This window comes from Spea bombifrons, chromosome 6, assembly GCF_027358695.1.
Source record: "Spea bombifrons isolate aSpeBom1 chromosome 6, aSpeBom1.2.pri, whole genome shotgun sequence".
Taxonomy (NCBI): Eukaryota; Metazoa; Chordata; class Amphibia; order Anura; family Pelobatidae; genus Spea; species Spea bombifrons.
Genome location: NC_071092.1, coordinates 29,567,022 through 29,581,160, shown reverse-complemented (window position 1 = coordinate 29,581,160; position 14,139 = coordinate 29,567,022). Strand labels below are relative to the sequence as shown.

The window sequence follows — 14,139 nt, the reverse complement described above, 5'->3', positions numbered from 1 at the left end:
GAACTGCTATATTAACCAGAACTTCTTAAGCAATGCCATTTTCAACTAGGTCTTTGGGAGCGAGATAATAATAACCCGGTAAGCTTTGAAACAGCAAGGACTCGCAGCTGTGTAGCGCAAGATAACCAGAAGGTCATAGAGCAGTAAAGATGATGCACACCGAAACAACAGCTATTTATATAAAACAGAGTCGAAGAGGGCCGAGAAATAGAACATGCGGAGTAAAACGGCAGGTTTGGGTTATACGACAATGATGTGAAACAAATGGCACGGAATGAAATGCCAGCATAACAAAAGGGTGTATGAGTGTTATAACAGGCATGAGATGTAAAAAAGTATTAAAAAGGCTTGAGAGAAAAGACATGAAAAAGACATAATAACACACAATGCAGAACTTAATTCATACAACCCCAGAATGTGCTTAGCTCCAGAATGTGCTAGGGCAGGATGGGGATTTTTTAACCTGGGGTACACGCAGACACATGGGTCATGAAGATGGGAACTACCGTCAAACACTTGTCTTCAGACTTTTTAACAATACAATGTGATCAGCCCTGTTCAATATTCAGCGGCATTCACTAAAATGTGATGCACAAAAATCATTCAAGGAGGGAATGCCAATGAACCCAGTGTGATGCCAAAGACCTGCGGATATACAGAATTGGTGGACAACTACCTCTATCAAATGTGTTTGGCGCTAGTACCTGCTCTACCAGCTTTCCAATGAATATTTTATATGGTACTTCTTGTACTTTTGCATCTTAAAAGAGTTTATTAGCAAAAGAAGGAAAATACTGTGTAAACGTATTTGAGTTTTCACTAGTGTAGAGCTGTAGACTCACCAGATGCTCATTTTCAGTTTTGGGAAATGAACTTAAAATTAAATGAAAATTGAACGTTTGGTTATGTTCTTGGTATCCAGATGCTCAATTACTATAAGACTGACAACATAGTTAGAAATAAAGTCCTTGTGGTTCTGCTACTGCAGGTTGTGCAACAGGTTCCTAGTTATAAACTTTAAATAACTTTACTATGGAAAAATGAAAAATGTGATTCTTCTAGATAGACCGCTAAGAAAGCGATGGTGGCCTATTTTAGTGGCCCTTCAATCTATTGCTATACCACAGACAAGCTAGCATTTTGCTAACACAAGAGGGGCTTGGCACGAAGGATGGCATGGTACTATATCGATAATCAAGTCTGAGTACTGAGCACGGCACTCAATGCCCATCATCAGGAGAATGTTTGTAATATTGTCCTACAGACAGCTCCATTTTTTATTTGTGTTCTAAAGCCCATAGTAAGGCCATTCTGTGATATTTATGGAGTGCCCTGATATTCCTTAGCATCGTACCTTTAATGCATACTAGGAAATATAGTCTAAGATTTTATAAAGGTTCTAAGCTTGCGAGCAGGGCTCTCTCCACCTAATGTATCGGTTTGTCTTAGTCTGTCAATTCCAGTCTTGTCATGGCCCTTGAATATATGGATTGTATTAAGTGCTGCGTAAATTGTTTTTGGCGCTATATAAATAAAAGATGATAATAATTATAATAATAATAAACGTATGGCGGTGTTTTAACATAGGATAAACAGAAAGACTTACTTGATTTCCTTTAGGGCCTGGGGGTCCATCAACACCAGCAATACCCTAATTGAAGAACGATAACATAGTCATTTAAATCAATTGCTATATTAACAATTTCCATTAAAATACAGTACAGTAAAATACTCTCAAAAAGAGACGTTTCTGAATGATTACTGTGTTGGTGGATCTAATGTATTAAACTAAAAGTTTAGAAAATAATATGGAAGTATCATGATATTATGTTAACATTTAAATGATGCGATAAAATAAGAAGATTTGGAAATAATTCCATTCTTATGGGTGTACTTCTAAGCTAGTAAGATTGTAAAATCAATACTACAAATAATACATTAAAGCTTTGGTCCTTCATACATTATTTTAGTATTTTGAAAAATGTTCATAATCTACTGTAATTTCAATGTTGGCAAGGATACTTAGACAGTATCTATGTTAATAATTTTACATACATGTTGTCCTGGAGGTCCAGGGGGTCCTCTTGGTCCCAGCAATCCTCGTTCACCCTAAAATAAGTCAAAGAAAATATAGGTAGTAGTTATTCAGTGCCGAGACAAGATTTAATGTTCTCTGAATGTTCCCAATAGGACAGATAATAATTCCAAACTAATATTAATATTTATTAAACATTTTGTCCCTTAGATTTAACCCTCCAAGAGCATAGTGAGAAAACGGAGGCTGAGACTCGGTGACCCGGTACCGTACAATGTGAAACAGCTCCGACATAGAGAAGAGAGTTTTGTACACAGTAGATTAATGTGCCACTTACGGGTTCACCGGGCAATCCCCGGGGTCCAACCTCTCCATCTTCTCCCTGTTACAAAAAACAAAAAGCGTGTTTCATAACAAATAAAAAGGATGAAGGCATCAGCAGTACGCCTGCATATGTCTGTATGTATCTATTCAACCTGTTACTTTGGCATAAATATTTAAACATAAAGCAAGGAAACTAAATAATTGTAGTCATTACTGTTATATGATATTAGACACAAGTCTAGTTCAGACAAAGTAGCATTAATGTGCCCCATACTACAATAGATAATACTTAAAAAAACACTATGTGTTCAAATTATATATTTTAGATATATTTGTGATCAATTATGCCCTGGTTTTGCTTGATCTCTCCAGCAGATTCAAGTAGAGAGCATCATAGAGATTTTTTGCTCACTTCATACCTTTATAGAGAAAAAAATATTATTTCTCTTCAGGAAACAACAAATGGTCCCAAAGTGTTTGGCCTTTATGCACAGTGAGCATACATACATACTCATCTTTAATAAACTGCTACTACCACAACCAGAAAGTATTCTAATTCTCAGAAGTTCTTACCCTCTCACCATCTTCTCCTGGTGGCCCTGGTGGACCTTGTGGACCTTTGTCACCCTAAAATAATGCAAGAACAAAGATATGTTAAAATGAACAATTACATAACCAATATATTCCTACCATGCTTTGGACTGATCCTGTTCAAATAATTTGACAGTCTATATACATAATGTCATGAGCTGCATTGCTTATATCTCCCAGTAACAGTATCCAACAAAGTTAATATATATATAAAAACCTTTCTTTGGTCATACATTGAGGGGATGTATATGGATACCTATATGTAAAGGGCAGACCTGTGTCTATATCTTACCGAAACATGCCAGAAAGAACCATGCCTATATGTTGCTTAGTGTAACAGCAGGGGGTAAATAGATACTGAGCAGCTAACTAGACCTATGCATATGCTCTAAATGCAGAGTATATGTTATATTTTCAGATACGTAAATCTGTGGATTACTGGTATATGCTGATTGCACTTAATTGGCTTTGTGTGCAATCAATTTCTTTCTAACACACAAAATAAGCCAAGAAGTTTTATTACATTTAGAATCTGCAAGAAGAAAGAGGCATAGCGCTCTCTGCTGGCCACATACTAAAACTGTAGCCTTAAAACGGGGCACGGATGCTGATTTTTCTTGCAAGGTCAACCTTTCCTCACCAAGCAATGGACTCACCCTGTGTCCCTTCTCTCCGGGCAGACCTGGAAGGCCATCAAATCCTCTGTCACCCTACAAAACAAATGAAGCAATGTTACAACTAGTAAAAAGGTAAAAGCACTCACGTATGTTACAGTAGTGACTAAAAATACAGTCCACATTCTACGATTCTTTCTTAATAAAATACAATTATTATTATTCTGTAAGGCATGTTCATCAATTAAAGAAGGGGATTGGTCAACTATGTTTTGAAATATGCAAGTTTTAATATATCTTTAGCATATTTTAGTGAAAATGTAAAGTTCAGGGAGCATTATATTTGTATATGAGGGGTTGATGAAATCAAGACGTGGACAAAGTCACAAAGTCTAAATCTATTTTTATGTATTTTGTAGTAAAACTATTTGGATTTGTTTCCTTGCGTCCAACATGGAGTGGCGGGCGCTAGGATTCCCCACTGATCATTATAATTTGTGTTAATGGCCATACTGTAAATACAATATCTGTGACAGTATGGATCGTTAATTAGTGAAAGTGTTTAATTTTTTGTGAAATTACTTAATTCAGTTCAACACCCAGGCATTCAGCGGCTGCTGGAGGATGAGTAATATGTTAGCTCGTTTCATTATTGAACACTATTTGTAGCTGACTTCCCATTTACTTTACTAATTACTCACCCAGAATATTGTTGATTTTTTTGTTCCTGCCCAACTAAGGCAAACAGCTGCTAACGCTCTACAAGGCCCACAATGTGTCGCCAGTCAGACTAGCCATTTAACTAAGCATTATAAGGTTTTGATTTTACCAACAGTTTGAAGCTCACACCTTATCCCCTAACTTCTTTGGATCATCATAGTCCATCATAATCAGATGTAACTTCACTATATGTAGTATGTTAGAAAATATTATGTCAACAAAACCCCACCTTGGCTCCAGGTTCTCCAGGCATACCACGGGCTCCATCAGCTCCTGAGCGTCCCTGAAAATAGAAGACATGGTTGATTAAGAGATAACAGAAGGGCATCCAAACCAAAGGTGTCTAATAACATCCCCTACGAGAATAGACAATGATACAGTAATAGAACAGAATCATAACATGTTCTTTATTTCACTTACATCAGAGTTTACATTGTACAACGTTCAGTTCTGCCTGTTTGTTCAGTATATTTACTATTTACGCCATATACCTAAATATTTGTTGATCAGGGAAATCCAAAAATTGTGGCCTAATATTGGCCATGGACAAAGTTGCAATCTCTTAATATGTAGTTTATGTTCTACTACCTAAAGTTGAATTAGTCCACACATTGTAATACAACCCAAGTGTATAAGCTATCATCCAACCACCCTGCCTCTTCCAACATAATGGCGTGTTAAAGTGGCAAGCACTCCTACTTTCTAGTCTATTGACATAATGCTTCTGTCTCTTCATTTTGTGTATATTAAGCAAGGTCATTGGCCTCAAAACTTACCCTTTTACCAGCTTTTCCCATGGGCCCTGGTGAACCCTGAATTCCTCTGGGACCCTACAGAGTAACACAAAACTCATGTCAAGAAAGTTAACACAACAAGAACATAACTACCCAGAGATACTTGCTACATGTAACTGTTTTCTTTTCAAGACTACATTATAAATGAAAGGTCTTACCTGAGGGCCTGGATCTCCGGGGTCTCCTTTGTTTCCTGGTGAACCAGGTTGTCCCTGTTACAGAAGACATTGTGAGATTACCAATAATGAGATGTTATCTGTGTAACTATACAGACAAACCAACAAAGGCAAAAATTGAGAACTGGTGTAATCTTAGTGGGTCAGTGGTAGTATTATCTGACACTAATATTTGGATTCTGAACTGGATTTCAGGAAACTAGTTCATGGAGCTCCTGGAGGTCCCGTAGAACCTGTCATGATGCACAGCTATGCAGAACTAACTAAAAACTAATTCTGATATTAGACTAGAAATATTTTCTAAATAACACTGCATTTTTAGCAAATGATCAAGGTGGGCATTACATAAAAAAATAATATTGTAGTTATTCATTAGCAGGCTCGATGAGAGATGCGTGTAGGATTTTCGACCGATCCTGTGATGCTCACTGATTAGGAAGTACGAATCTTCCATAAAAATCTCCTTCATCCAACTCCAGAGTCTGTCACTAACCAGAGAATTTCTAAAGGCCAGGAAGTTCCACTGAGGTAATTATATTAATTGTTAATTGTATGGTTCCAAAAAAAACTATTTTTAAAAAAGGTGTGAGGGTACATATTGCTTCAAAAAAATGAGCAGCTTTATTAATTTACATTGGTGAATTTCGTGATTATTCTGCCCTGCCTCGGTAGCAAAGGGGTTAAAGTGGTTTTTACGTACAATTTATAATGTATGAAATATAGCAAGTTGAGAATTCTCCAGTAAATGATGGCATTGAGCTTTATTTGCAGTGATACCGAATATAATTGCTTGAGATCTACAGCCTCCTTGTGGTGCGAAAGACAAACAGCTAGCACGGGGACTCTCACAAGTTTAGAAATGTCTGTTAACCCCTTAATGACAAACGCATTGTTTTCAATGGGTTTAGGGACCCCCCATTGTCCTTAAGGGGTTAATGCTCAGGGTCCTGAGAGTAAAGGTCAGCAGCTATGAAACGTTACAAAGGGGGATTTCTAACACCACAAACCCTCTTTAAATTATATAGATAGACCTCAATATGGATGGCAGATCTCAACGATATCTCAATGAGTTTCTTTTTTTTTTTTGTATAAAATAAAGAGACAGCTGTTCATGTACTACCGAAAAATAAAATGTATTTATGACCAGCTACACAGAAATAATTCAAACAGCTGATTTTATGCCTAGATCCACTGCTGAAAAAATATCCCGGTAATGTGTCTCATACAAAAAAACTCTACCTGCTCCTTGTGTAATATTGATAGCGAGTTCACGACATTTAAGTATATATTAGAGATAAGGTTAGGGCTGTGTGTCGAGATTTAGAATGGGATGTTGATGTTGTGAATTCTAAAATTTGCCATAAATGACACACTAGAGCTGTCTGTCGCAGATAAAATCAAGATTATCTGTTTTAAATCCGTAGTACATATCAAATAAGAAGATAAGAACTGTGCTATGGTCTAGACCTCATCGCCACAAACCATTCTACTACAATATTCTCAGATGACTAAAGGTGAATCTGCCAAAAAACAACTGTGATAAAATCTTTAGAAGTGAGAAGAGATATTGTATTATACACACACTCTGACTCCGTCTGCGGCAGGGGGTTTAACGTGCACAGAAAGGTGAGACCTTCATTTACTCCTCGTAAAACACTCATACCCTTTAATCCTATCTTCTTGATCAATGGACTGTGACTGTGTTTATATGGCACACTGTGTTTCCGGAGCTCACTGGTGGATTCTTAATACTAAACTTGGAGGCTTCTAAGGTTATCTATAAAAAAGCCAATCTGGTGCAAAGTTTGGAAAGTGGTCTTTTCACCATATTAACCAATGGGATGTCCATGTAGATTGTAGACCCGTTTCAAATGTTGCACAAAGTCAACAGTTGACAACATGAGTTACACAGACTCTTAGCTCCACCAGTCCTAACAGCTGATCTTCTTTTAGAAATCCCTATATATAAGGTTGGTCAAAACTAGGGCAGACTCTCCTGACCTATTCCGCATCAGTCACTCACATTCTAATTACCATCATGCTTTCCTGGTCAAACCTGCACCAGTCTTATTTATGTTTGTATGTAAAGCCGTTTCCAGCTACAATAGTCATTTTTAACATTAGTATAATCTACACTATATTTATGATCCATTTCACGTTATTTTAATGGACAAAAATCGTTTTTCTTTCAAAAGCAAGGAAACCCCAAATGTTTGAACAACAGTATATATACTAATACGCATGAGAGACTCTTGATATGCACCAGACGGCCCCACTATATATATATATACTGTAATTCAATATTTTCCACACCAGACATCAGACATTCCCATCTCACATATAGCAGACGTCACACTAAAATCTCCAATTCAATTTTAATTTGCCCCAGAAAGTTTCAATATATTTCTTGGCAGAAAATCCCAAGTACAGAAGTCACTTTGTTCCTCTGTCATGAAGCTAAGTTAAGCAGTGGTTTAGTCTATGTTACAAAGTTCACAATGTGAGCGGAAATGGTGGTAGATAAGTGGAAGAGCTTCCCAGCAAAAGTGGTAGAGGCTAATCCAGTGAGGGAATTTAATGGATGGGATAGGCATATGGCTTTCCTGAATCTAAGATCAGACCAAGGAGTACTACCAAGCATACTAGATGGGCCCGAATGGTTCTTATCTAATGTCAAAGTTTTTATGTGTCCTATTTATGAATCTTTAGTACGTTTGGGAACCTCAACTGCAGAATACAGAAACCCGAAATATAACCTATTATTTGATTACATTTTTATTATTTCAATTTTCAAAATCTAATTACTTTGTTTTATTACTATTGAATTCCTCGTCTTACTTATTTTAAGCGCTCATACTTAATTAGGCAAGCTGGTTAATTATAACACTGTAAACACAATCAATACGATCCACAAACCTCTTTAACGACTCATGAATTAATTTTCCATAAAATAGATTTCAGCTGATTAAAGGGTTTTTAACAATAGCATAAAAAATGGCATTCTATCCGGTATTAAACCACTGCAATCAATACAAGTCTTCTGAAAACAGGCGATAAGGATAGGTGTAAATATATAAGGTTTTATTTTTTACATTCAGTGAAATGTAGATAATGGTGTTATCCGACCATGTTTGAAACCATTCCCGAAGAACTACACTTTCGATGGCGGTCAACCAGAATTAGAAAGAAAATCACGACTTCCATTATCAAGTGGAGTGTGAACCTGAGTGCAACTTGGCATTTAAATCCAGATGACCCCGGTTGTGTTTTGAGGTTCACAGTCAGCTGTTGAATGTAGGCAAACTTCACTATGACATTGTCAATGAATTCAGCCGCTAAATTTGTTTCGTGAATACTAGTGTAAATTTGTTCATAAGATATTAAAAGTTAAAACTAAGATTAGCTATTATTTGTTCTTTTTGACAACCCTCTCAATTCAGTTTAAGACATTGCCTGGGATCCTCAGTGTAAGAGAATGTCGGGAAAGGTTTCATTCAGTTTAAGACATTGCCTGGGATCCTCAGTGTAAGAGAATGTCGGGAAAGGTTTCATTCAGTTTAAGACATTGCCTGGGATCCTCAGTGTAAGAGAATGTCTGGAAAGGTTTCATTCTTTTTCCTCTGACATTGATGTATCATGCCGCAGGTACTTTCAGTATTAAATAAATTCTTTACTTACCACAGGGCCAGATCTTCCAGTTAGACCCATTGGGCCAGGAGGTCCCCGCATTGCAATCTGAAAGAAAACAGAATCATTGTTCTTAGTATTGTAAAATGTGTAATAATACACAATGGGATTTATTCATAAAAGGTCATTCATGGTAAACGTTTCGGCAAGAAGACCTGCGCTGATTGACGTAATATGTTTTATGCAAGGTCAGAATGGGTTGTACGGATTCCTTCCGTGCAATCAGCATTAAAATGTGTCTTAATCAAAGATGCAATTAAATGTTATGGTTAAATGAAAATTACTTTGCCTTAACTTCACTAGCAGCTTGGAGTATCAGTTCTGGACTTATGAGAAGCATATATAAGTAGACTTGGGTTACAAATTCAAAATCCTACTGGCATATGTGATACCAAGGTAGGTTATGTACTCCATGTGTAATAATATATAATGATTACCCTAGCTTGTTGCAGAATGGCTTGAGCCTGTGCTTCCTGAGCTGAGACTTGTGGTCCTTTTTGTCCATCTCCTCCATAACGGAACTGTAATATAAGATAAGGATAAAGCATGAACACGTCCTGGGATGCAATACTCATATACTGGTATTTACAGGTTTAGCACACTATAATTAGATATAAATATCTAAAAGTTACTGTATAACCATCTTTTTCAATCAACCAATTTTTCCCTATGCCCAAAATATGAAAGTATTTTTACAATGTGGAGAAAGGTGCCCACCACACTTTGTTTAATTTATGTTCTCTGAAAGAACAAGTAATAGGTAGAGGCCAAGTTCTATGTTCTAGGGGACACATCAAAATTGAAATCTTGTTCTATACAGTGGGTGTATCTATGCCTTTGCTTTCTTCATCCATCATATCTTCAGTCTTTTAACATTAACTCATATTCCTGTGTCATCAATGTATATATACTAGTTAAGATGAATTCCCTTAGTGTGCTCAGTTCAGTAACACATGCTATACTTAAGCAAATGACATTAATTCTATGAATGCATATGCAAACATGGCCGCTATACATTAAGGGACGTTAACGCAGCTTTAATTTGAATTACAAAAAAAATAATTGTGATATTTGCTTACTGGTAGCATGAGCATGGTGCCAGGGGGTCCAGGTAACCCATCAGCTCCAGGCAATCCAGAGCGACCAGGAGGACCCTAAAAAGTTGAGAAGAGATGAATTAAGGTAAAACTTGTGAGCAAAAAGAGGTCCAGAAACTCGATAGGATGGACTGATGAGTGTTGAGGCACTGGGCAACAAAAGAAGAAACAAGGAAGAAGATATTTTGTAAAAATAAAAAGTAAAAAGATGCGGTAAGACAGGTACAAGATCTGCCGTTATGAAAAACATAGGCGTTTATTCAATATCAGCAGTATTTAATACGGTGGTATAAACTGAAAGACTGGATGAACAGAGTGTGCATTGATGAGAAGAGGGTACAAGAGGTCAAATATGAAGTACGTGCAAGAGGAGCACTTTATAGATGCAAACAATGTTAGCAATATAATAATAAAAAGAGGATGATTCAAATGTAAGGGAAACGGAAGTAAATGTGCTCTTTACCATCATTCCAAGGTGTGTCTGGGTGGAAGGTTGTTTCAAGGCACACATTAGCATTCATTTTAAGAATGTCATATTGTGGAGATCATCATACAAAGGCCATAATCATAAAAATCTTTTTACATTTAAAACTGAAAATTATAAAATGTACTTTGTAGTGAACAATAAATGTGGAATGTTTGTCAATTAACCTAAATGACAGGCTTATACTATACTCACTCTCTCACCAGGGTCTCCAGAAGGTCCAGGAGGTCCTTGTAGACCAGGAGGACCAGTAAGACCCTACAAGGAAACAAATAAATTTACAATAATTAACATTATATCTTTATATCTAGATATAAACAACCACATGGACCCTTTTGCCAGATCTATATGTTATCCATTTTGGGTATTGCAACGGCTTTGATACATACCGCAGGCCCTTCTAGTCCAGGAGGTCCTTCTATCAACATACCCTTAAAAAAACAAAACAATATCCCATTACTATAAAACATCAAATGAATGAGTCAGCAGTCTTCATAAAGATGAATAACTGTCTTGTGCTATTTTAATTCAAAAACATCTGCAGATGTCAGGAACTAGAGGTGAGAGAAAAATCTATAAAAATAAGGAAAAGGGTTGCACTTCATGTGGCTGACATCATCAGGCCGAACAGATGGATTCTGCCCACATTCATGCTTATCATTGTGGGATTTACTCTGGAAGTAGGCAAGAAATCCTGCTTTTTGCAACATATCTCATGGAAATCACTTTAAAGTCCCCTTGTTGTAGCTCTATTAGAAAACCTTTCAAACAATGTGACCAGGAACCAATTAAAAACTATGCGGTCAGAGATTGTCTCTTGGATAGGAGACACTTGGCACTTGAGAATGCTATCTTGGAGGCAGTGGTATTTGCTCTTTCGTTTGATAACACCATAATAATTTACCGTGACTTTAACTTCTTTGCATCATGTGTACCCACTAAACAAAGTTGTATTGTAACCTTGTAATCCTACTTCACAACAACTGGAATATTTGTTAGTATGTGGAACCCGGTCTCCAAAACTGATCTTCTATTGACTCACCGGCTCAATCACAGCAGGTTCTCCTTTTTGGCCCTTTTCACCATATCCACCATAATTATTCACCTGCAAGATCATCATGCACCAATTATAATTCACACTAGAATCCAAAAGCATTGCAAAGCTTGCAATAAGGAATTTAGTCAAAATAAACTAAACATTTTTAGCATTGGAAAGAGCTCTTAATGTACATGAAAACGAAAACAACCTCTTATTTTAAATACGTGGTAAGTAAACCATATGTGCATGCCATCCCCTAGAAGCCCTTTCTGCAAAATAACCGATGGCATAAAATGTTGGTCATGCAATGATCAAAATTGGAACAATTAACGATTTTATACAAATTGAGTGAATATAAACAAAATCTGTGATCTCTGTGTCTGACTATTAAAAAATGTTTGTACTATCAAGTTGAGTAGTACTCAATCAATAACTTCTTTGGCAGAAGAATAACCTGACGTAAAACCTTAAGTAAAAAAAGTAGTATATATTTTCCAATGGCCAAAAGTATACCAAATAAAAAAAAAAGATCTGTGACTTACATCACATAAAATAAATCACCATTTATAAAGTTGTACCTATACTTGGAAGTTCCTTTGTTCCTAAAAACCCCCTAGGTGTGCATGCCCAACAATACCCCAACCATCACAGTGTTCTGGTTGTGCTTGAGTACCTGATGCAGATGCTACCACCCCAACTTACGCTGGTCTCTGTGACATCAGTCTCGGCCGGTACCCCTGGTCCGAACTCATCTCCTTTGGCGTTGGTTGGTTTATCTTCGTATTCTTTATACTCTTTATAGTCATACATATCATATTCGCCTAAATCTCCTCCTACAACCGTCTCAGTCTCAGTGGGTGTTGGGGCTACAGTGTTTACCCCATATTCTGATTCCTCAACCAGCTTTTTCTCTGAATCATAATCCTCTCCTGTTATGTACTCTTCCACAAAGGGTTCCTCCAAAATGGATTCCTCCTCAAAGGTCTCCACAGGTGCTGGCTATCATTGTCAGCGTAAGAAGGAATACACGGGTTATGGTTAGTGAAAGCCGTTAGGTGCATTTAAGCCATGAAGCATTTTGAGACATCATCTATATATTGCAGTCACTTAGTTGATACTATCTTTTAATTACATTTAGCAAGCATGGATTGCGCAGATCTCTAAATTAATTAAAAGATAGCAAAAGTGAAAATGAATTCTTCAGTAGCAGTATGAGTAAAAGTTTACATAAATAGACATTTTTTTTTGAGACAAATTACAGATTATATATTTATAGCTGAGTTTATATATGTAACATTTTTCTTTGATTCATATGATTATTAAAATAGCTCCTCTCAAATATAAGGAGTAGCTTTTCTTTTTTCACTATATTTTAGGGTTGAAAACGTTAACTTTTACCCAATACTGCTGCTTTCAAAAGCAAAACTCAAAACCTTTTTCTTAGCTTGCTAGGCTTGTAAAGTATAACATCACAGGTCTATCCTGTATGATGGAGGTTTAGAGCATAATTTTTTTTAAAAAAATAAGCAATTAAAGCGCTGGCAAGTAACTGTGAACTTTCTAATTGTTTCAATGTGCATTCCATTTTGAGACATTAAAAAGACAAAAAAATTTAAATGTGGTGTTTTCGTCAACAATAAATTGACTTAAATTCCAAATGAAATGACCTGGACAAAATGTATAAAAAACAAATAATAGGAATTGCACTTGAAACAATGATATTTAATATGCTGTGCAAAATCAAAAAGTAAAATCAACGTTGGTACAATTTTTAGGATCATTTATTTGATCAATGTGATTTTAGTGTTATTCTTTTAAAACGCCATCATTCCTACAAATATGACATAATAATACCAATACCATACTGTCAATTTAAGGGTATTGGTCAATGTAATAGTGTTAAATCAATTTCAATAAACCTATTAAAGGGATCATACATTAAAAAGTAAATATACGCATTTTAGTGCTCGGCAGTAGGAATTATATAATATGCAGCATATACACCACCTTCTATTACAGGCAGGGTCTGCAAAGCATCGTTGGTGTTTGGCTGACCTGGTGGGGGCCGTTTAGTGGCAAACACTTACATAGAGGTGATGGGGACCGTATACCTAGGGTGCCAGAAACACTAGGACTGGCCTTGGCTGGTGGCTACTGAAATCCAGAATAATGTCACATTTATAGCGTTGTCTAGGAATGCTTTAAATTATCTCATTCTACAGTACAGTAGTATTTCGTTCTGCTAAACATTTTCAAATACATTTACTAGTTTGTATTTTTTTTTTTTATTAAATAAGAGGCAACCACGTGCTTACATATTATCAGTATATGTTAGTTTGTATGCTGATAATTAAGCTGGTTGTTGCTGTAGCTATTTCAGCTTTTTCACAATTTCCAATATGCAGGTGTATCTATATTTAAAGGAATCATCACCATCTAACAGTCATGATAATAATAAATGTTTACCTTCAAAAATGAACTGCTCTTCACAGTTTGGAATAGCTATATATATAAATATATATATATATATATATATATATATATATATATATATATATATATAAATATATATATATAT

At 36.1% G+C, this 14,139-nt stretch overlaps 1 protein-coding gene across 6 annotated transcripts in view; it reads right to left on the bottom strand.

The window, feature by feature from the left end:
- The window catches only part of COL11A1 (collagen type XI alpha 1 chain), an 85,227-nt gene that overhangs the window by 40,134 nt on the left and 30,954 nt on the right, over positions 1-14,139 (bottom strand). For 3 of the 6 annotated variants that reach the window (XM_053468816.1, XM_053468815.1, XM_053468817.1), the window contains 15 exons: positions 12,264-12,560; positions 11,565-11,627; positions 10,912-10,953; positions 10,718-10,780; positions 10,021-10,095; positions 9,379-9,462; positions 8,933-8,989; positions 5,237-5,290; positions 5,061-5,114; positions 4,514-4,567; positions 3,607-3,660; positions 2,933-2,986; positions 2,373-2,417; positions 2,056-2,109; positions 1,607-1,651 (listed from right to left, as the gene is read on the bottom strand). In XM_053468816.1, coding sequence (XP_053324791.1) covers positions 1,607-1,651; positions 2,056-2,109; positions 2,373-2,417; positions 2,933-2,986; positions 3,607-3,660; positions 4,514-4,567; positions 5,061-5,114; positions 5,237-5,290; positions 8,933-8,989; positions 9,379-9,462; positions 10,021-10,095; positions 10,718-10,780; positions 10,912-10,953; positions 11,565-11,627; positions 12,264-12,560 — 1,095 coding nt within the window. The remainder of the gene's footprint in view (positions 1-1,606; positions 1,652-2,055; positions 2,110-2,372; positions 2,418-2,932; positions 2,987-3,606; positions 3,661-4,513; positions 4,568-5,060; positions 5,115-5,236; positions 5,291-8,932; positions 8,990-9,378; positions 9,463-10,020; positions 10,096-10,717; positions 10,781-10,911; positions 10,954-11,564; positions 11,628-12,263; positions 12,561-14,139) is intronic. The other 3 variants (XM_053468820.1, XM_053468818.1, XM_053468821.1) reach the window with 1 other exon arrangement.